Here is a 24,347-nt window from a genome sequence, read left to right on the forward strand (position 1 = left end):
TAAGCAATTGAGCATTGCTACACCTCAATTTCACAAGTTGGCTGCCAAGTATTATGGACCTTTTCAAATTGCTAGAAGAGTGGGACATGTTGCTTACAAACTTTTGTTTCCACCTTTAGTCAAGATACACCGTACTGTGCATGTTTCATTATTTAAGAAATGCTATCAACTACCTACTCAGATTTCCTACCCTTCATGTGCTGATTTGGCCAGTCCTCGTTGTCCCAATTCTGAGTCTCTGTTTTACAAAGAAAAATGGTGAAGAAGAGCAATAAAGTTGTTGCCCAAGTCCTCATCAAATGAGAAGGATTAATTGCAGATTGTGCTACTTGGGAGTTTTTCAAAGCTTTGAAGACCAGATTTCCATCTTTTGATCCTTGTTGTCAAGGATCTTTTGTAGGAGGCAGTATTGATATGCAACATGGAGTTGGAAGTGCAAGTTAGTTAGATAGTGAAGCCACATCAGCAGAAGCAGTTAAAAGTTAGTTAGTTGAAAGGGAAGTCAATTGAGTCACTTAGAGTAGGCTGCACAAGTCAATGTAATCCATTTTCAATAAATGATCTCAGTGTACACATTACAAAGATATTAGAAAAGCTATTACAATTATCTTTATGTCTACTCTCTTCTTCTTCTTCTTTGATCTCCATTGCTCATAATCTCGAGCTTCTCTGCAAGCTCCTGACTTAGCTGCTCGATCCTCGAACTCTTCACTGAGTTCCTGGAATTGAGCTATCAGATAGCTACTTACGCTATGTGTTATGGATTTTAGAAAATATACAAGTAGCAAGAAGGTTGAAAAATAGGATTGAAAAACTGTCTCTGAAATTTTATTAATCATAGGGCTTTAAATAGCCAAATAAATAAATTAGTAGATTCCCCCTACAACTAAATTACTAAACTCTTACTATAATTAAAATTTTGAATCTTCTAGCAGACTCCTCCTAAAACTAAACAACTAATTATTCTAGAAAACAGTAGCAGTAACAGATGCAAAATCCAACACTCCTCTTTGCTTCTGTTGCTGCAGTCTAAAGAAGGCCATCCTCAATTCCTTCTTCTGCTATTAGTGCTTGTGCATGAGCATTTTTTAACTTGCACACTTTTGTAACATGACCTTTTTGCTTGCAATTTCCACATAATGCATCAGATCTCCACCAACAAAAATTTTCTAAGTGTGTTTTCTTTTTGCAATATTTTGCAATAAGGATAATCGACATTTTCTTTTTGGTGTTTCGCATAAAAATACCCTCGGTAACTTTATCTTGTCTGAAGGCCCTTCTTTGCTCTTGTGCTTGAAGAGCACTTACTAATTCTGCAACAGAGATGGTAGAGAGATATTTAGACTCTTCCAGAGAGGAAATTGTAACACTCCTCAAATTTATAAAAGTTTCGATACACGCTATTTATAGAATTAAATTATTATTTTTTTCTTGCCTATATATATATATATATAGTTGGATGTACAATTAGGGGAATATTAATAGTTTTGTTATTATTAATTATTAAAAGTAGGAATAATTAAATACTAGTTAAGTAAAAAAAAAAGCAAAAGAAATCACGTGCAACCTAAAGCCATAAAAGGATCTTGGTAGTTGGCTGGCAAAAGGCTTACGCCTTAGGAAAAGAAAAATAGAACTCACATACGGTTTGCCAAGAAACAGAGGCACCGTTCAGCGAGGTACTCACACAGGCAACAAAAATTCTAGGTTTTTTTGCAAATCACTATTTCTTGAACCCATGTATATAAAATTTCTATTGTCAATTACGTACCCTATAGTAGTAATAGGTAAGAATTGAATAGTTAATTCCCTTCTTCCTCTATATCATCAATAAATTTCATAATTAGGTGTAGTACTTTGAAATTGATCCAAATGCACTGGTTGATGTAGAATCGATTGTTTGACTGGTGTCAATTGGACTGGGGTCTACGTATTGGCTCAAGGAGTATTGAGGTGAGTTGATATAACTCTTTACTAAAGTGGTTTAACTCACAAAAGCACGCACACAAAGTGTTTGATGAATTGCATAAAAGAGTTAATATATACTTAATGGGTGTAGTAAGTACCTATTAGCTTAGAATTATTTTCTAGCTAAAGTTTAGATGATTATTTGGATATATGTGCATAATTTCAGATTTTTATGTTATTCTTATATGCCATTTTCATGTTGAAAATTCATGAAGGATCAAGAACCTTTATAAATACTTTTGAATGTTTATTTCATTCCTATGTCATGCCTTACATTTAAGGATACCAGTATGAGTATGTATAAAATATTTAGACTTGAAAAGTTACAAGAAGAAGTTTTAGAAAGAAAATATTTTTGGGGAGTATCTTTTATTCTAAGAAGGGGTCATCGTCCAGGCCTAGGGTCCTGACCAAGACGTTGACTTCCTGAAACTACTTGTGCCAAAGTAGGGAGCACACAAGCCGAGGGTCTCGTTGTTGAGAATTTACTTAGTCATGCTAAGGTATGAGACATGAGCGCTGAGAACCATGAAGCGAGTGGCACCTCGTGGATTGGGCCTATTCGATTAGGTTGGGATCGAACTCGTGCCGATCACACGGTGACAGACAAAATTAAGTCAGGATAGTTGGAACTCCCAAAGTATAAAGTGAAGTATTTTTTTTATAAGTAAGAAAAAGAAAAGAATTTCTTTAGAATATTCATGAACTGCTATTATGCAATTATTTTAGAATTATTCTTATAAGCTTTATGTTTTACATGCATTTAGAACCTTTGCTCATAATGTATATGTTATTAAAGTTTCGCCCCCTATTGTTGAGACTTACTGAGTACAATGGATGGTACTGGCGTTCTCTTTTGGGAACCTACATTGGTCTGCGGTACAACGTAGGAACCGGATTTGCAGGTGAGCATGCTACGAGTTAGGACTTCCTTCTCTTCCAGTGCTATTGGTGAGCTCCGCTTTTGTTTGTGGAATATTCCTTAGAGTCATCTTTATTTAGTTATTTCTTTGTTACTTAGAGAACTTTCCAGAAAATCTCATGTCCTGAGCAGTGCGTCAGTTTATCAGTAGAGGCTTCATAGACATAGTCGTTGGGTTAAGATTAAGATATTTTTGATAATAACTTAGCAGCATTTTATTGGTTACTCCGAATAAAGTTTTGAAGTTGGCTTATTTTAGATATTTAAATTATTTAAAAGTGTTTGGTTACAGTAGTGCCTTGTGGCATATAAAGTTTGAGGTTATAATAGATTTGATAAGCAGAAATGGTCCGCTCGGTCATGTTTAGTGATCGAGTGTCGGTCCCGGCTTGTTCATAAAATGGGTCGTGACAAACTTGGTATCAGAGCCTCAGGTTTATGGAGTCCTAGGGGTCTATGAAGCCGTGTTAGTAGAGTCTTCTTTATGTGTATTAAGCGCGCCATACTTATAAACAGGAGGCTACAAACATTTAGGAAAAGTCTTTTTTTGTCATACTTTAGATCGTGCAATAGAGTCTACCTCTAAGAAATTATCTAATTTATTCATTTCTCCAAAACTCGCAAAAATGGCTCGTACTCGCAACTCTGACACCGATACTCAGGATGCTGCTCAAGAAACTATCGCTGCTAGTGTGGCTCAAGGTAGAACTAAGAAGGCTTCGACTCAGAAAAGGAGAGGAAAATCCACAAAGGGAGTCCAAATACCCCGGGTTGAACAAGAAGTAGGGGTGGAGCATGATGATCCAGTACCGCCCCCAACTAGTACCACCCCTAATAACAGCTCCGGCTCAGGCAACTATATCTTCCGAGGTGGATCAGATGTTTAATGCTGTCAACAGTGTTATGGAGATGTTTAAAGCCTTTATGTCCAACCAGAACGAGAGAAGAGATGAGATTCCACCTCAATCAAATAGATAGAACAATTCTGAGTCCTCAAGAGTGAATGAATTTTTGAAGTTGAGTTCTCCAGTGTTCCATGGTTCTATAGTTGATGAAAATAAGATGTTGTGGTTGGAGGGTGTCAAGAAAGCCCTCCGAGTGATGAAAGCATTTGATGATGAAGTTGTGGAGCTAGGTGCTTACCAGTTTAGATATGTGGACGGCGCTTGGTTTGAGTTGTGGGAAAAGGAAAGAGATGAAGATGATGGTTTGCCTACTTGGGAAGAATTTGAAGAGGCCTTCATGGATAACTTTATCCCAGAAGAGGATAGGGAAGCTAAGGCTACAGAGTTCGAACAGCTCAAGCAAGGGAATAAAAGTGTGCAAGAGTACTACATGGAATTCATAAGGTTAGCTAAGCATGCTTCTCACATGGTGAAGACTGAAAAAACAAAGATTCGCAGGTTTGTTGGCGATTTAGCTTACCACATTAAGGATACGACATCAGCTGCAACAGTAGGGATAGAAGCCTTCTCCTCTGTTATGGGATTTGCCAAGCACTTAGAGAAAGACAGCCAACTAAGGAGAGAAGAAAAAGAGCATAACAAGAAAGCCCGGACAACGGGCAGGTTTAATAGTACATCCAGCGGAGATGGAAGGGATTCCTCTAATAAGGAGTCATTAGCACCAGCTCAGTCCAGTCATCAGTCAGGTGGTGGGTCTTCCTTCAGACGTACTCAGAGTTATGGAAATCAGTCTCGCTAGAATCAGAATTTTAGGACATCATCCTTACATAGCCAGAGTCATGCTGAGCAATATTCACACCAGCAAGGTCTTTGTGGAACATGTAAGTGGCAACATTCAGGTCAGTGCAAGCTCGGCTTTCATGGTTGCTACCATTGTGGAGACATTGGTCATATAAATGCCAACTGCCCAAAGTTGCAACGTAATTTCAGTGGTAGATCAACTCGTCCTTCTAGTTCCTCAACTACTGCAATTGCACCACCTCAGGCTCGTGGTTCTCATAATCAGACCGGGCATAGAGCGGGCAGAGGTGCAGACCGAGTTACTCAGGGAGGGGGACAACCCCGTTTGTTTGCTACACTTGATCATCAGAGCGCAGAGGCATCTGCAGAAGTTATTACATGTATACTTTTAGTCTGCTCAAATAATTCTTACGCCATAATGGATCCAAATTCAACATTTTCATATGTGACTCTATACTTTGCAATTAACCTCGGACTAGAACCTAAACAACTTAGTGAGCCATTCCTAGTATCTACTCCAGTTGGCGAGTCAGTGAAAGTCACCAGAGTCTATAGAGGTTGTATAGTTTCAGTCCAAGATCGCAACACCAAGGCCGATCTCATAGAGTTTGAAATGGTGGATTTTGATGTGATTATGGGTATGGACTAGTTGTCTTCCTGCTATGCCATGTTAGATTGTCATGCCAAGATAGCCAGGTTCCAATTTCCAAATGAAGAAGCCTTATAGTGGAAGGGTAGTTCAGCATCGCTTGTAGGTAAGTTTATTTCTTATCTTAAGGCACACCGAATGATCGATAAGGGGTGTTTCGCCTATTTGTCTCACATTATTAATCCAGAATCAGAACCACCAACTCTTCAGTCAGTGCTAGTTGTTAGAGAATTTCCAGAAGTTTTCCCAGATGACCTTCCTGGACTTCCTCTTGAAAGAATCATCGACTTTGGCATTGATCTCATGCCAGGAACTCAGCCCATATCTATACCTCCTTATAGGATAGCTCCAGCAGAACTTAATGAGTTGAGAGAACAATTGAAAGACCTTCTTGACAAGGGCTTCATCAGACTGAGTGTTTCACCGTGGGGTGCCCTGATCCTGTTTGTCAAGAAGAAAGATGGGTCTCTCAGAATGTGCGTCGACTAACGGCAGTTGAATAAAGTTACAATTAAGAACAAGTACCCACTGCCAAGAATTGATGATTTATTTGATCAACTTCAGGGAGCAAAGTACTTTTCAAAAATAGACTTGAGGTCGGGGTACCATCAGTTAAGAATCAGAGAAGAGGATATATCTAAAACAGCCTTTAGAACTCGCTACGGGCACTATGAATTTTTAGTGATGTCCTTCGGGTTGACAAATGCTCTAGCTGCATTCATGGACCTCATGAACAGAGTTTTCAAGCCATTCCTGGATACCTTTATTATCGTGTTTATAGACGATATGTTGGTATACTCTAAGAGCAAGGAAGAACATGCAGAACACCTTAGAATAGCCTTGCAGACCTTGAAGGAGAATGAGCTTTATGCCAAGTTTTCAAAATGTGAGTTCTGGTTGCAGTCAGTAGCATTCTTAGGCCACGTGGTATCTAGTGAAGGAATAAAAGTAGACCCTCAGAAGACAGAAGTAGTCAAGAACTGGCCTAGGCCGACAACGCCAACCGAAATCAGGAGTTTCTTGGGGTTAGCTGTCTACTATAAAAGGTTTGTTGAGGGGTTTTCTTCACTCACAACTCCATTAACTAAGTTGACCCAGAAAGCAGTTAAGTTCCAGTGGTCAGACGCTTGTGAGCAGAGTTTTCAAGAGTTAAAGAAAAGGTTGACCACTGCACCTGTATTAACCTTGCCGATAGGTTCGGGTGGGTTCACAATGTATTATAATGCCTCCATAGTGGGCCTTGGTTGTGTTCTTATGCAAAATGAAAAAGTTATTACTTATTCTTCTAGGCAGTTAAAGAGTCATGAAAAGAACTACTCCACACACGATTTGCAGCTTGCAACAGTGGTGTTTGCATTAAAAATATGGCGACACTACCTTTATGGCGAACATTCTGAAGTGTTTATAGATCATAAAAGCCTCCAGTACATTTTCAAGCAAAAAGAACTAAATTTGAGACAAAGAAGGTGGCTCGAGCTATTGAAAGATTATGATATCAATATCCTTTATCACCCGGGCAAAGCTAATGTGGTAGCAGATGCACTTAGTAGGAAGTCAATGGGTGTCTTGGCCCATCTTGGTGTACAAAGGCGATCTTTGGGTCGAGAAATTCAAAAACTAGCCAATGATGGAATTAGATTGGATGAGACCGAAAAAGGAGATATAATTGCTTATGCCTTAGCAATATCCTCCCTTGTTGCGCATGTTAAGGCTAAGCAAGACGAAGATCCATACTTAGTGAAATTAAAAGAAGGAGTCAGAAACAAAGAAATCACTGCTTTCACTCTAGGAAGTGACGGAGTTTTAAAGTTGAATGATCGGTTATGTGTGCCTGATGTAGATGGTCTTAGGAAGGCCATAATGGAGGAAGCTCACAGTTCGAGGTACTCTATCCACCCAGGTGCTACCAAAATGTATCTAGATTTGAAAGAGTTGTATTGGTGGAAAGGCATGAAGAAACAAGTAGCAGATCATGTGGCTAAATATTTAAACTGCCAGCAAGTCAAAGCCGAGCATCAGAGGCCTGGTGGCCTAGATCAAGACATAGAGATACCACAGTGGAAGTGGGAGATGATTAATATGGATTTCGTAGTAGGTCTACCTCACACATACCATAAACATGATTCAATTTGGGTTATTGTAGACCGACTGACAAAGTCCGCACATTTCCTACCAGTAAAGACGACAGACTCCGCAGAGCAGTATGCACAGTTGTACATCAAAGAAATAGTCTAATTGCATGGTACTCCAGTTTCAATCATATCTGACAGAGGCCCTCAGTTCACGGCGCATTTTTGGCAGGCATTTCATAAAAGATTAGGTACCAAGGTCAATTTAAGCACCGCTTTTCATCCACAGATCGATGGCCAGGCAGAAAGGACTATTCAGACTCTCGAAGATATGCTGCGTGCATATGTTATAGATTTTAAAGGTAACTGGGATGATCACTTGCCACTTATAGAATTTTCTTACAATAACAACTATTAGGCCAGCATTGGTATGGCTCCTTATGAAGCGTTGTATGGACGGAGATGTAGGTCTCCAGTAGGTTGGTTTGAACCAGCAGAGGTGTCGTTGATTGGTCCAGAGTTTGTTTGTGAGGGCTTGGATAAAGTTCAGCTAATTAGAGAAAGACTTAAAGTGGCTCAAAGTCGTCAAAAGTCTTATTCTGATAAGAGTCATCGTGAGTTAGAGTTCATGGTTGGTGATAAGATGTTTTTGAAAGTTTCACCAATGAAAGGAGTTATGAGGTTTGGTAAGAAAGGGAAACTTAGCCCTAGATTTATCGGACCTTATGAAATTCTAGAAAAGAAAGGAAACATGGCTTATAAGCTAGCGCTACCCGTTGAGTTGTCCTCTGTTCATCCTGTTTTTCATGTGTCTATGCTTAGAAAGTACATTCATGATGAGTCGCATATAATACCTGCCGATACCATAGAAATTAAAGAAGGTTTGACTTATGAAGAGGTACCTATAGAAATTCTCGATAGACAAGTAAAAAAGTTGAGAACAAAAGATATAGCATTGGTAAAAGTTTTGTAAAGTAATCATGATTCAAAAGAAGCTACGTGGGAGGTCGAGGAAGATATGAGGAAGAAGTATCCTTATCTATTTGAGTAACAACGTATGTGAACCTAGGTTTGGCTTGACATTTATATTTCATTTATTAAATACAAGTTAGCAAGTGTTTATGTCCTTCCTAGATTATATTTAGTTGTTGTAGTGATTTAGTTTATGCAGAGTATATTTAATTCATTAAAGTGATTTACTTTTGCTAAAGTGTTGTGCTTTAAATTCTTGTTAGTTATTGTGGTACCTCCTTGCCGGAGTGTGCGTAATTAATTTATGAGCTATGTATGGTGCCTATGAATGGCCTGTTATGGTATATTTGGTTGTTATTGGTGTAGTTGTGGTATTTGTGACCGGGATATTTATTTTTTTATAGTCCAATTTACAAGGGAAACTCTGCCGAAATTTTTGAAAATTTGGGGAGTTAGCCAAAATTTTGAGTCCCTTGGAAAAGTGAGTAGTACTAAGAAAACTTAAGAGGTTCAAGGACATAAGGAATGATTGTTAGCTTAATAATAAGGCCCTAGCAACATTCGAGGACGAATGTTTTTAAGGAGGAAAATTGTAACACTCCTCAAATTTATAAAAGTTTCGAGACACACTATTTATAGAATTAAATTATTTTTTTTTTCTTTCCTATAGTGAATATATATATATATATATATATATATATATATATATATACACTTAAATAGTTGGATGTACAATTAGGGGAATATTAATAGTTTTGTTATTATTAATTATTAAAAGTAGGAATAATTAAATACTAGTTAAGTCAAAAAAAAAAAAGCAAAAGAAATCACGTGCAAACTAAAGCCATAAAAGGCTCTTGGTAGTTGGCTGGCAAAAGGCCTACGCCTTAGGAAAAGAAAAACAGAACTCACATTCTGTTTGCCAAGAAACAGAGGCGCCGTTAAGCGAGGTACTCACACAGGCAACAAAAATTCTAGGTTTTTTTGCAAATCACTAATTCTTGAACCCAGGTATATAAAATTTCTATTGTCAATTACGTACCATATAGTAGTAATAGGTAAGAATTGAATAGTTAATTCCCTTCTTCCTCTATATCATCAATAAATTTCATAATTAGGGGTAGTACTTTGAAATTGATCCAAATGCACTGGTTGTTGTAGAATCGATTGTTTGACTGGTGTCAATTGGGCTGAGGTCTACGTATTGGATCAAGGAGTATTGAGGTGAGTTGATATAACCCTTTACTAAAGTGGTTTAACTCACAAAAGCGCGCACACAAAGTGTTTGATGAATTGCATAAAAGAGTTAATATATACTTAATGGGAGTAGTAAGTACCTATTAGCTTAGAATTATTTTCTAGCTAAAGTTTAGATGATTATTTGGATATATGTGCATAAATTTCAGATTTTTATGTTATTCTTATATGCCATTTTCATGTTGAAAATTCATGACGGATCAAGAACCTTTATAAATACTTTTGAATGTTTATTTCATTCTTATGTCATGCCTTACATTTAAGGATATCAATATGAGTATGTATAAAAGATTTAGACTTGAAAAGTCACAAGAAGAAGTTTTAGAAAGAACAGATTTTTGGGAGTATCCTTTATTCTGAGAAGGAGTCATTATCCAGGCCTAGGGTCCTAACCAAGGCGTTGACTTTCTAAAACTACTTGTGCCAAAGTAGGGAGCAGACGAGCCGAGGGTCTCATTGTTGAGAATTTACTTAGCCATGCTAAGGTATGAGACATGAGCGCTGAGAACCATGAAGCGAGTGACACCTCGTGGATTGGGCCTATTCGATCAGCTTGGGATCGAACCCGTGCCGATCACACGGTGACTGAGACAGAATTAAGTCAGGATAGTTGGAACTCCCAAAGTATAAAGTGAAGTATTTTTTTTATAAGTAAGAAAAAGAAAAGAATTTCTTTTAGAATATTCATGAACTGCTATTATGCTATTATTTTAGAATTATTCTTATAAGCTTTATGTTTTACATGCATTTAGAACCTTTGCTCATAATGTATATGTTATTAAAGTTTCGCCCCCTGTTATTGAGGCTCACTGAGTATAATGGATGGTACTGACGTTCTCTTTTGGGAACCTACGTTGGTCTGCGGTACAACATAGGAACCGGATTTGCAGGCAAGCAGGCTACGAGTTAGGACTTCCTTCTCTTCCAGTGCTATTGGTGAGCTCCGCTTTTGTTTGTGGAATATTCCTTAGAGTCATCTTTATTTAGTTATTTCTTTGTTACTTAGAGAACTGGCCAGGAAATCTTATGTCCTGAGCAGTGCGTCAGTTTATCAGTAGAGGCTTCATAGACATAGTCGTTGGGTTAAGATTCAGATATTTTTGATAGTAACTTAGCAGCATTTTATTGGTTACTACGAATAAAGTTTTGAAGTTGGCTTATTTTAGATATTTAAATTATTTAAAAGTGTTTGGTTACAGTAGTGCCTTGTGGCATATAAAGTTTGAGGTTATAATAGATTTGATAAGCAGAAATGGTCCGCTCGGTCATGTTTAGTGATCGAGTGTCAGTCCCGACTTGTTCAGAAAATGGGTCCTGACAGAAATTTTGGATTCAAATCTCTCGGGAATTGTCACAAGATTTTTTCAACTATCCTGTCGTCTTTGAAATCCTCGCCAAGCAACCTAATTTTATTGACAATTAAAGAAATTCGGTCAGAATACTTAGCGATGGTCTCATCATCTTGCATTCTAAGAGATTCAAAATCTCTTTTCAAATTTAAAATCTGATTTTGTCTGCCTCGTTCACTTCCTTGATACTCCTGTTTGAGTATTTCCCAAGCTTCTTTTGCTGTCTCACATGTAATGATTTTAAAGAAGATTGAATCTGCAACTGAATTTTGATTTATAGTTTTGGCTTTGTATTTTTTGGTTTTCTCATCTGAATAAGCTTTGATTTGGGCAAGGGTAGGATTTGCAGGAAGTGGTTGCATAAGTCTGTCTTCCATTACAACTTCTCATAGATCATAAGCTTCAAGATACGATTTCATCTTCACTGACCAAATCTGATAGTTTTCACCAGTGAAAGTTTGTGGGGTATTCAAAGAGAGCAGCTTACCATTGTTAAAAATTTGGTTAAAAATCGGTATGGGTAAAAATGCGTATGGTTTAAAAGTGGTTGAAATTGGTTGTTTTTCAGCGAATTCAGATATCCGTCAAGATCAATCAATGGAGACTCTGATACCACTGTTATGGATTTTAGAAAATATACAAGCAGCAAGAAGGTTGAAAAATAGGATTGAAAAACTGTCTCTGAAATTTTATTAATCATAGGGCTTTAAATAGTCAAATAATAAAGTAGTAGACTCCTCCTACAACTAAATTACTAAACTTTTACTATAATTAAAATTTTGAATCTTCTAGCAGACTTCTCCTAAAACTAAACAACTAATTATTCTAGAAAACGGTAGCAGTAACAACAGATGCAAAATCCAACACTATGCTGGGATCCGCTCGATAGCATGGTTGTTGATCAGGTAACATTTAGATTCAATTTGACAATTTAATAATTATACATCTTGTGTTATTTTTTTTCTTTACTTGTTTTGTTTGTAATAGTGTGTGGAGGCCTTATGATGAGCTGATTGTTGGACTCAGAGTTTTTCTTTCTCCAATTAAGAAGAGTGAATCTCTAAATCATATGAAGGCGGCTTACCTACGGTTAGTAGGGAGCACTAACGAGGAGGAGAAGAGAAAGAACAGTCAAAGGTATAAGGTAGCTAGGAAGGAGGCGAAGATGGCAGTGACGGAGGCTAAGACGACAATTTTTGCTCGTCTGTATGAGGAACTAAGGAACAAAGGTGGGGAGAAGAAGTTATTCCGACTCGCTAAGGCGAGAGAGAAGACAACTCGGGATCTGGACCAAGTGAGGTGCATAAAAGATGATGACGACAAAGTTTTGATGGGAGATGACCAGATTAAGAGGAGGTGGCAGACCTACTTTCATAAACTTCTAAGTGAAGAAGGGGATTAGGATATTATACTTGGGGAATTGAGGAATGCCGACAGTCACGATGAATTAAGTAATTGTAGGGACATTAAGATCGATGAAGTCATGGAGGCAATGCGTAAGATGAGAAGGGGCAGAGCTACCGGGCCAGACGAAATTCCGGTTGAACTGTGGAGGTGTGTGGGTAGAGCAGGCTTGGAATGGCTTACTGCATTGTTTAGTGTTATATTCAAGACTAATAGGATGCCTGAAGAGTGGAGGTGGAGTACAATGGTCCCGTTGTATAAGAACAAAGGTGATGTCCAGAGCTGTAACAACTATAGAGGCATCAAATTACTAAGTCATACCATGAAAGTTTGGGAGAGAGTGGTAGAAATGAGAGTGCGAAAGACGGTGTCTATTTCAAACAACCAGTTCGGGTTCATACCGGGGCGATCTACCACAGAAGCTATCCACCTTATTAGGAGGATGGTGGAACAGTACAGGGATAGGAAGAAGGATCTCCACATGGTGTTTATTGATCTGGAGACATCGTACGATAGGGTTCCTAGGGAGGTCTTATGGAGCTTCTTAGAGGATAAAGGGGTCCCGGTGGACTATATTAGGGTGATTAAAGACATGTATGCTGGAGCTAAGACTCGGGTTAGGACAGTAGGAGGCGACTCTAAACACTTTCCAGTTATTACGGGGTTGCACCAAGGGTCTGCGCTCAGCCCATTCCTATTTGCCCTGGTAATGGATGCACTGACTCATCATATTCAAGGGGAGGTGCCATGGTGCATGCTATTTGCTGATGACATTATTCTAATTGACGAGACACGAGGCGGCGTCAACGAGAGGCTAGAGATTTGGAGACATGCTCTTGAGTCTAAAAGTTTCAAGTTGAGCAGGACGAAGACGGAATACCTCGAGTGCAAATTTGGAGTTGAGCCGACGGAAGCGTGAGTTGAAGTGAGGCTTGACTCTCAAGTCATTCCCAAGAGGGGTAGTTTCAAGTACCTTGGATCGGTTATTCAGGGGATCGGGAGATTGACGAGGATGTCACACACCGTATAGGGATGGGGTGGATGAAGTGGAGATTAGCGTCGGGAGTCTTGTGTGACAAGAAAGTGTCACCGTTACTAAAAGGTAAGTTTTATAGAGCAGTGGTTAGGTCTGCCATGTTATATGGAACTGAATGTTGGCCGGTAAAGAACTCACACATCCAGAAGATGAAAGTAGCAGAGATGAGGATGTTGAGGTAGATGTGCGGGCATACAAGGATGTATAAGATTAGGAATGAAGATATTCGAGAGAAGGTGGGCGTGGCCCCCATGGAGGACAAGATGCGGGAAGTAAGACTCAGATGGTTCGGGCACATTCAGAGGAGGAGCACTGATGCACCGGTGAGAAGGTGTGAGCGACTGGCTGTAGTGGTCACGCGGAGAGGTAGAGGGCGACCTAAGAAGTATTGGGGAGAGGTGATCAGACAGGACATGGCGCGACTTAGGATTACTGAGGACATGGCCCTTGACAGGGAATTATGGAGGTCGAGCATTAAGGTTGTAGGTTAGGGGAAAGTTGTGAATATTTCTACAGCACAATAGAGTGAGACTAGCCAGTTAGGAGTTAGACTAAGAATGTCATTGGTCGTCTATTGATGCAGAGTTTTACCTGCTAGTTTTTACTATACCAGTCATCTATTTCGTATTTCGTATTATGTATTTCATATCTCTTATATTGTTGTTATTTTATTATGCATTTTTATGGTACTAATATATCGTCTCCTGTTACTTTTTTTTGAGCCGAGGGTCTCCTGGAAACAGTCTCTCTATCCTTCGGGGTAGGGGTAAGGTCTGCGTACATATTACCCTCCCCAGACCCCACTTGTGGGATTATACTGAGTCGTTGTTGTTGTTGTTGTTTCATATGATTTAGCACACGGAAAGAAAAAAAAAAAGAGAACATTGACGTAGAGTTGAGATTAATGTTGAAATAAAAAATTCTTTTGAACACTATAGGATTTTCATTGAACTAAAAACATCTTGATGTCAAGATTAATCAAATGTGGGTACAGAATCCCAATCCTAAGAAAAGTGGGATTTCCTACTTCTTAACGTAGTACTAATACTTTTCAGGAATTACAAATTGCACATCTAGCTGGTTCTGGCTAAAATGATCATTACCTTGATTGCTAAAAGCATAAAATTTGACAAGAAGGTTACCATGCTAATGCATGACCATAGCAATTGATGATTCTCAAACACTGCAAAAAGCTTCAACAGCCAGACTTTTTACTATTCCTGGACAGGGGTCACCAAACTTAGCTGTGGTGATAGGAATAGAACATCCTGGCTTGTCAACACACACCTGCAGAGTCATTCAAGATGTTCAGATTTAAACTTGTGAGATCACATCTTGACAAGTTAAAATTCAATGCTGAGGGTGGTGGCAGAGTAAGAAGTTCTGACAAGGGGATTCAAAAAAATGCAACAATTCCATACCTAGAATTCGAACCTATAACCTAAAGCAATAGCTAAGCCACCTTTATCACTATACTAAAAGCTTAGCTTATGTCAAGGATATCGAAGTCTGTGACCATCTCATCTAAAAGCTTAAGCTGTTAGAGAGGACACACTTTTATTTAGTTAATTATGTCTTCAACAAAGTGAATTCAACAATTTATATATGTGCGAAAAAAGTGGTTTTGACCTATTTGGATAGCATAATTTCTAACAAAGGGGATTCAATTGAACACCTGTCGGACCATGTAGCTCAGCTTCTTATTGAGGGGCAAAAAAAATGGGCTTAGTTCAGGCTTTGAATGACAAAGTTTGAGCAGCATAGGGGAACTTTCTGGAGTCATCACCAGTAGATGTAGAAGTTAAAGGAGCATATATTAGTATTACCTGATGAACTATTGATAGGACATCCAAATGACAACTTCCTCTAATGAATGCTCCACAATCTCCTTTAGGAGTTCCGAAGCTAGCAAAGTTAACTGCAGTGATATTCCATCCTTTTTCACAACTCAGTCGCAATGCAGGTTCTTGAGATGCAAGATCTTTATTTGGCTTCCAATTATCAACAGGTGGAGTATCAGACTCAGATACATGCCCACAAATTTTTTGCCCAGATCGTGTTGAGAAAGATATCTTTGAAGGGTCACCACCAAGTTCTTCATGCAGCACAAGCAGGTTCTTTCCAGGTGTTAACCAACTGCGGGGTACATGGTACCTATTTGAAGATTTAATTGTTATGTAGTCCTCACTGTTGTACAATTCTGCACTACATTAACTCAAGGAAACTAAAGGGGAGTTACACTGTAGTAAGTGAATGAAACAATCAAATAAAGCTCATTTCCTTCTGTCATCTTCCAGTGTAATGTAAAGCAAAGATTGTTTACTCTTAAGAATAAGAAACCAAGTGTACTTTTTCCTTTGAATATCTCACTATAGGATGCTAGTTAAGGGTATTAACCGTCAGCACTACCAACTTGTCTATAGGAAAAGGGGTGCAATCCCTCTACCTTTGCCATATGAACTAGACACCAGATAGCACAATAAGGAGCAGATATGCAAAAGGGGAAAGGAAAAAGGAAAGAAAAGCTTTGGACTAGCCATTGCTATCGACTCACAAAACTTGAGCTGGTTGACCACATTTCTTCAGACATTTCCATGAATTATAAGCTCCTCTATAGTCACAACTATCTGAACAGCCAGTTGAGGGTGAACGATAAGAAGACCAGTATCTCCCTACATGCTACCCGTTTACCCATGCTTGACCTTTACCCATACTGGAGAGATTTAGCGATACAGGACCTTTTCCCTCTGGAGGAGAAAATCTAGCCTGGAAATAAGAAATCCAGAATCAAGACAAGAATACAACAGATGTAACAAATTACCACCTTTGTTTATCAGATGCTAATTGCAAATAAAGGGACTGCATAGCAAGAGACTAAATGAAGCTTGAAGGGCACAGATTCTATATGTGACATAAATCAACACAAAGATTAGCATTGAGGACATATACAAGAAGCAACTAGTGGTCTCCCTAGCCTTCTCTTTTTCAGTTATCATTTATCCAGTGGACTATTCATTAGTAATGAGCTTCAAAAGGATGACCACAGATATGAAATAACTACATGTAGCACCAGCATAGGCATTAACTGCCACTCTATTCCTCGAAAGGAACCTAAACGATAAGTAGCTGATATAAAGCAAGTGAACCAGAAATACAAGCAATTCCACACACCTTGTACCATATCAAACTCTGATTTATTGGAACAGAGTTCCCCTGAATCCACAGCGAGCTATTTGCAAGACTAACTTTATCAAGTCCAAGGTACTCTCCTTCAAGTCCTACCTGAATTTAAGCAATCAAGTCTCATGTTATCCTTGTGATCTTATAAAAACAAGGTCACAACCTTATGAATTTACAGAGAAGACAACAAATCACCCCCCTCCAGCCGCAAGAGGATCCGAAAAAGAAAAGGAATTCTGCAACCAACATGTATTCTCTCCTCAGCAAGCTTGTTTTTGTAAATATAGGAGGACCATGAAATAATACAACGCATTTCCTCAATCAATTGATGATGTATCCCTTTTACATCTTTTAGCGGAGTGCTGACCTCAATTTGTATGGTAGGAGAACACCCAGTTATCAGAAGCTAAATTCGTAGAATTTCTTCCTTTGAGGTAAAAGTACAACTTTTTTATTGAATTTCAAGTGTTCTATGTGGTAATCTCATTGAAGAGTATTTTTAAGATGCATTAGGTGGAATTGATATACCTTTAGTTATGCTGCTTTGTTATGCCTTTTCGCGAAGTTTTCTAGTGAGAAGACATTCGAGGCAGTTTCACCTAACTATATTGGATTTTCACTGAGTTGTTACTTCCTTTGTCCGTTTTCATATTACCTAGTTTTCTTTAAGTGCTGAGTTGCTTTTTGACATTGTGGAATTACTTATATGTCTAAAAGAATAGTTAGAGAAGGTGAAGTCATATTAAAATGAGAAAGATAGCATATCAAGTCTGCATGGCATAAACATAATCTGTGGCAGAAGTAAAAGTTTACTGTAGAGCACTGTTAGCTTAGACTCTTTCTTCTTTTGTTTCCCTGGCTTCAATATAAAAAGATCTTTCGCTCTGATGTATAGATCGTAGAGCAGATGGCAAGTTGAAAACTCATTGAATTCAGGCAATCAGATGAGTTTGAGAAAGTTTCAAGACAGTTAACCATAAAAAGATTTTAATTACCAAAGTAGTCATCAACAACCTGGTAGATCCATTCCGTGGAAGAAAAGTTCTTGTTACTCTTCAAATCGCTGAAGATAACAGAAAATACCCCTGCTCCAGAGATGTCAAACCATGGTCCATAGTTCTGGAGAATCACATAATAAATGAGTATGAAAAAATGTAATCAAAGTGGAAGTGGTAAGAGATATGCTTCAACATACAAAGCATTGGAAAAGCCTCTTACTGAGATAGACTTACCTGCAGACCAACCATCATGCTTAATATGTCCAATGTATTGTTTCCTTTCTTAAGATGGATTGATTTACTTGAAACAAAACTTGCATCATCGTGATTACCGTAACCAAATCCTAAAGAAAGTAGAAATATGCTGTTAGCATCATTTTGGAACTTTTGGCTGTGTCATTAAACACGCTTGAAGAAGTAGACATTAGATGGGATAGTTACCTACTGGTTTCTTGTTTACAAAAACAAGAGCTGCATGTCCCAAACTTCCAATAATTAACTGCAATTCTTTTGCTTTTCTCTTCTTAGTGTTCTCTTCCACATTTATACTGGCAAGAAAAAGAAAAAGCAATCTAGAGATATTACATGAATGAAGTAATGTACTTATCATATCGAACAAATGAGTAAGTGACATATGGCAGTATCACCATCTTCACTTACTACCTATCCCTGAAGAAGCTTCTTAGGTAAAGAAAGGTAAATTAGCAGCAGTAAGTGAAGGAAATATAATAAATTACCTTGTTGTATACCAAAGGAAATCACTGGTATCTTTTGTTGTATTTATCTGCTCCAGTAAGTGGGATCTGGCGAAGGAATTATTACTCCATATACCAACTTTTTCTTTGTACCAGCCCCAAGGATCTGACTCCAGGGAATTCTCAATTGTAACTGTGTTGTGAGTAAAGGCTGTATTTCCAGTTGTTTTTTGTGAAACAACCTTTCTCCATTATGAGTAAAGGGAAACTTTTTTGTTAGATGGTAGTATCAAAAGTTAAGGCAAAATAGGCTAAGCAAATTAAAGTAAAACAACTAATAAGTTTAATGAGTTACAGAGTTTAACTACTGAAGTCTATCATTGCTCGTACAACGCCATAATAACACCAGAAAGATCATTGAGGGGATCCTCCAAACCGATAAAAAGTGACACTGGAGGAGGAAAAATGTACGGATGTGAATGCAGTACCTTAGCAGTGTTGAATATGACATTCTTACAGTCTGGAAGAATACTAACAGACCAAGCAGGAAGAAAATATGACTTCCCATTAAATGTGACATTTGCATCTGAACTGCTACCATAGTTAGCAAGAAAGGCTGCACAGTCATTGGAGGATTTGTAATATACATGTGCCTGGTAGACATTTCGTGCGTCAAACTTAAAAGAACAAGTGACATTGATCCAACATTAAAGAATATAGTTATGCATAGTCAAAAAGACTTCTGAATTGATCAAACTTTTCCAAATAGCTAGATTTAAGGTCCATTTTCTTCACAACTTTTAGAGAATAAGTTGGATTAAGATTCAATTATCATTGTTATCTGGAAGATGTTGTTTACCTCAAGTTTAAAACCAAGGGACAAATGAGTTGGATCTGCATTAACCAAATACTCTTCACAATGTTTTATCGCCTTGTGCAAGTCGCGCAGGTGGCCCCACTTTGGCTGACTTATGAAACCTGCAACAAGTACCGCCAATAAGATTGATAACCTCAAAGAGGCAGCTTTAAAATATGCTTTTAGATTAAGATGTTTCCTCTTATTAGCAGAAGTCATTTCCAAGTCAGTTAATGGAGTAAGCGATATGCCTAATTTTCTATTCTAATATGGAAGTTTCAAAAGAGACCTTAGGAGAATCCCTGGATGATTAATCAGTTTCTCCTCTTTACTCACAGATAAGAAAAGAAAATGCAGAGTTTGGTCCGTCTACTTCTACGTGAGATCCCCTCTATTAAATTTCTAATTGAGATGAGTCTTATAATACTAAACTTCTGATTTATTATTCCAAATCGCTAACATATTCATCAGAAAGTTTACTTGACCATTAACATGTCACTTTGCGAGCTATATATATGTCTAACTCTGCCTCTTCAAGGAGGAGCTCATAGGCACTCAAGGCACGCCTTAGCACCATGGTTCTTGCACTGAAGTAACCACCAAAGTGAGGCGCATTGCTCAAACTGCAGTGCACTTAGCATTGTAGGATGTGAAAATAACAATGAAGAGTAACAGCCACTACAAAGTGACTACGTCTGTGATGACCTCTTAAGTCGCCATCCAAAGTAAGTGCCGGGTTGCCACAATAAATTATGGTTTGAGCAGAAGCTATGTCACTGTTTGAGTGGCGACCTACTTTAAACCTATTTGTGGCACATTTGTGTACATTTTGTGGCAAGTTTGGTCGCCACAAAAGCTAATAATGAAACGAATTAGCTTTGTGGCAATAAGGCTCCTCACAAAAAGTAAGCATATGCGTCACAAAATATATTTAAGGTTGGTCGCTACTCAAAATGGCAATGTATAGTTACTTGGCACTTGTTGTTGGCCTAAAGAAGTAGCCAAAAAAGCTAATAATAAATAAATTAGCTTTTGGAGCTACAAGGCTCGTCACAAAAAGTAAGCATATGCGCCGCAAAAATATATTTAAGGCAGTCGCTACTCAAAACGGCGATATTTAGTTACTCGGCACTTACTTTTAGTGGCGACTAAAGAGGTCACCACAAAAGCTAGTAAAATAAATTAGCTTGTGGCGTCAAGGCTCGTTACAAAAAGTAAGCATACGCGTTAGAAAATACATCGCTACTCAAAACGGCGAAATATAGTTACTCGGCAATTACTTTTAGTGGAGACTAAAAAAGTCGCTACAAAAGCCAATAATAAAACAAATTAGCTTTTTGGCGATAAGGCTCGTCACAAAAAGTAAGCATATGCCACAAAATATATTTAAGGCGGGTCGCTACTCAAAACGGCAATGCATTGTTACTCGGCACTTCTTATGTGGCGACTAAGGAAGTCATCACGGAAAGTCGTCACTGAAAATCTTATCTCTTGTGAGCGTCGAATTGGAGAGAGACATCGGTTTCAGGCAGCTTCAGTTCCTTTACACAATTTAGGAGATAGATTTTTCCAGAACTTTTACTACTTCTCCATTCATTTCTAAAGTTTCTGTACTATAGCTTCCAGCCTTGAAGTTACATTCTGTTGTGGAACTAAAGATTCCTATCTGAAATAGAAGGAATTCAGAGGGTATTTTACTTATGTAAGATATCATACCGTACTCATCTATGGGGGCATCATAGTCATAGCTTGTTGCTACTAGAGGGCCTCCTGCTGTTCGACCAAAATTGGTGCCACCAAAATACTAAATAGAAAAGATTGCAGCATTAAATCTCAAAAGCAACAACAGTGATTAACAACCACCTGTAGAAAATTAACAGGCTTTTACCATGTAATAATTTTGAAAAGTACCACCAGTTTCGAAAAAGCGTGCAACAGCAAAAGCTAAGTCTTCAACAGGTCGATAAGGAACAGCATAACCAAATGCAAGGAACCTGCAAAAGGAAACACACTTTGAAATTTTCAAAATTTAAGTAATGAAGAAAAAAACCATACCAGGAATCAGAGTTCCGTGAGAATAATAAAAAGGAGGCAGCATTTACCATCCGACGTAGTTCTCTGTCCACATCTTTGGCTTCGATGGGGAATTTGGAGTGAACCGATCACAATAGAATCCATTACATGTATTTATCTGCATATTCAACATGTTTGCAGTTATCACTTTGAATTATACTAATTGTCTTTCTTTTGACTGTTGGTTTAGGAAACAAAACTATCAATAGTAACATCAGCAGGAAATTTAGTTCAAAAAGGGTCCTGAGATGCCTCATTTTTGTAACATCTAACATCTATTCTAAACATCGGTTTAGGAAAATCCTACTGATAGCTAACAAATTTGCTTCTGTTACACTGCAAATAATAGAGATCGTGGAGGAAGAGACAGTAAGGTAACATGTGGAAAATGCCACTATGAATACCATAAACACTTACAACTGAATCAGGTGCATCTTGTTGCGCGCACATAACCCAAGGGACAGTCGTATTAAGACTAATAGCAGTTTCTGCAGCCCATTTTACATAAAGTTTTCCGCCGACTCCATATGCCCACTCAACATTTCCATACTCATTTTCTACCTGTTAAGTGGATAGGATCACCAATTAACACAAAAAGAGCAAGAAAAAGAGGAAGGCGCGCTATCAATGTAATAAGAATGTACTATCCAGGAAGAAGATCTAATATACCGCAATCCATTACCACAAAATTGGAAAAGAGTGTGATACATTTAAAGTAATAAGATGAGGTTACATGGTGAACCATCCAAATGAGAAAAAGTAAATAACCTGAGCAAGAATAATTGGACCTCCTTGTGTAGCAAAGAGGTTCTCATCCTTCATAAGATTAACAATCTTGGCAAGAAAGAGCTTCATTTCATTCTGCATTGGAAACAATAAAAGTTTTTCAATTAATAAACATTCAATAGGATCAAATAATTGGAAAAAATGGTATCTTTAGAAAATAGTTCTCCAAAGCAAATACATGATTACTGGTCAACACTTTCCATAAAAAGTTCATTTGTTGTCCGAAACTGTATTCCGCGGATAAAATGTAGCCACATTGGGAAACCCCTGTACAGAGATAAAAATTGAAGATATTAAACAAATAAATAAAGACACTGTTAGGATGTAGTCGATAAAAATAAGAAAATGACTTGTGCTTAATCCATTGGAAAGATGAGTCACTGCCTCTTTTCAATATATGGAAAACTTTGCATGAAGTGTCCAAATAAGTTAATGAAATTGAATCTGATAACTGTGGAGAATAATAGTTTTTTAGCTATTATCGCTTGTAAAATGAACGAGGAAAAAGAAAGTCTGGTGTGATGAACTACAGACCCGTAGTTCCATTCAGCACAGGCATATGGTCCAATTCTCAGATGCACATAGAGGCCAGCTTCTTGAACTGTCTTCACAAACCGTACAAGGTCAAACCTGCCCTCAAAGTAGTACTGCAATAGTAGGAAGTGGTAATTACTTATAGAGATAAGGCGAAAGGAGAAATCTTTAGCTGTGGTAATACATGATGAGTCGCAAGACTACATGTCTAACAAAAGACTGCATGCCCCAAATGCGATAGCACATAATCGTCCATGAAAACCTTAAAATCGTATATGCCACAAGCTAGAAATTGCAGCAATAAGGAAAAAGCAAACAGCATAAACCAAGAAATTTTATAAACACAGTGACAGTTTATGCATCAGAAAACTTTTTCTAGCTATTTAAAGAGTTCTTTGTAGTAAAATTTTGAAATAAAACCGAAGTGTATTAAACACCAACTAGTGAGCATCATAAGGGAAAGCAATCAGACTTGCAATTAACACTTCAGTACAAGCCCTTTCTCTCATTATTAACAAATTTCTCTTAATTTCATTGAGTTTAACTTGTATACACCGCAAGTATAACATTTACAAATTTAGGTCACTTAAGAAATAACTACTGGCAGTTAAAAACTGGGACTGATAACCTGAAAAATAAGGCAGAGGACATGTTACAACAGGTTAAAATACAACGGTAGTGGAAAAACTTTTATTCTATCAGTGCATATAAGTTAAATCCATTGCTATTTACCAAAACAGAAAAGAGTTCATACCTCTCCTTTGACAGGTTCATGATAATTCCAGAAAACATAAGTCTCTATCACGTCCAATCCTCCTTCCTTAGCCTTTCTAATGATCTCTGGCCATATCTACTCAACCAGAAAACTCCTTCTTAGTCCATATTACATATTGTCAATTCGAAAATCAAGGAAGAAAAATTGCACCACATTGCCATATACTAATGCTAGGCATAATGTAAGAAGAAAACACTTACTTCAGGTGTAGTTCTTGGATAATGTATTGACCCTGATTGCAAAATTCTCCTCTTCCCATTAATGACCAATGCCTTATGATCATATGTTACTGTCGTTGAAGCCCCGCTTTCAAAATAATAGCCATCAAAAACTAAAACCATAAACAGAAATATTAGTAACAAGTTCTTTCTTTCCATAATTCAGCTGGATGATTACAAACAAGAATAGAGCACTGAGTTTATAACATCCAATGATAATTGTGGACGAATAATTGTTGTAAGGATGATATTGTCCTTAGTAGGTGTTGATACTGAAAATGGTGAATATATTACTTTATTTTCTCCCCAGATTTTGGACTTTAACTTTGGATTCATTGAGGTGATAACTATGTACCAAGATTGGATTCAAGTGATGTCCCTAGTACTGATAAAGTCACCAGTATATTTCAAGAACTAGACTACAAAATATGGAACAAGAGAAATGTTAAAATTGAAGAAGTAAAAGGATACTTACCATTTTTTCAAGTTACTAATTAGTGTTTATTTTATTTTCGCACGTACAAATTGTATGAGATAGGCTAAGCTAAATGACAAATGAGAGAACAACAAGTAGAAGGATGAAAAACTTTGATGCTAAAAGCTAACATTAGATAATTTAAATTCTTTTTACGAGCAATTTACTGTAACATGTTATAATTCAGTGTAAAACTTCTTTACAGTGTCAATTTATTTAAGTTAATCCAATCCAAATACAAGGTAAAAGCTACAACAAAATAGAACCATGTTTGAACGTGAAAATAAAAAGTTTATATAGAATATTATTATTCCCTCCATTTCATCATAAATGAGGTAAGTTTCAAAATAAATGACACATTTTTAAATTTGTAAATAATATAACTTTAAATTTTTATTTAACCAATTTTACCCTTAACGAGAAAC

At 37.6% G+C, this 24,347-nt stretch overlaps 1 protein-coding gene, 1 long non-coding RNA gene and 1 pseudogene across 2 annotated transcripts; 2 read left to right on the forward strand and 1 right to left on the reverse strand.

Annotated features, from left to right (window-relative positions):
- The first annotated feature begins 4,132 nt into the window (after positions 1–4,132).
- LOC107826123 (uncharacterized) lies at positions 4,133–5,734 on the forward strand. Its single transcript, XM_075247988.1, has 3 exons — positions 4,133–4,562; positions 4,695–5,224; positions 5,375–5,734. The coding sequence occupies exons 1-3, from the start codon at positions 4,133–4,135 to the stop codon at positions 5,732–5,734; spliced, it is 1,320 nt and encodes a 439-aa protein (XP_075104089.1).
- Positions 5,735–9,161: 3,427 nt separating this feature from the next.
- LOC142179563 (uncharacterized) lies at positions 9,162–15,421 on the forward strand. Its single transcript, XR_012708070.1, has 4 exons — positions 9,162–9,236; positions 9,448–9,510; positions 10,419–10,479; positions 15,296–15,421. It is a non-coding gene; the product is annotated as an uncharacterized LOC142179563 (long non-coding RNA).
- On the reverse strand, positions 14,361–23,733 carry LOC107825971 (beta-galactosidase 6-like; annotated as a pseudogene).
- Between the last annotated feature and the right edge of the window lie 614 nt (positions 23,734–24,347).

This window comes from Nicotiana tabacum, chromosome 3 (assembly GCF_000715075.1).
Source record: "Nicotiana tabacum cultivar K326 chromosome 3, ASM71507v2, whole genome shotgun sequence".
Classification (NCBI taxonomy): Eukaryota; Viridiplantae; Streptophyta; class Magnoliopsida; order Solanales; family Solanaceae; genus Nicotiana; species Nicotiana tabacum.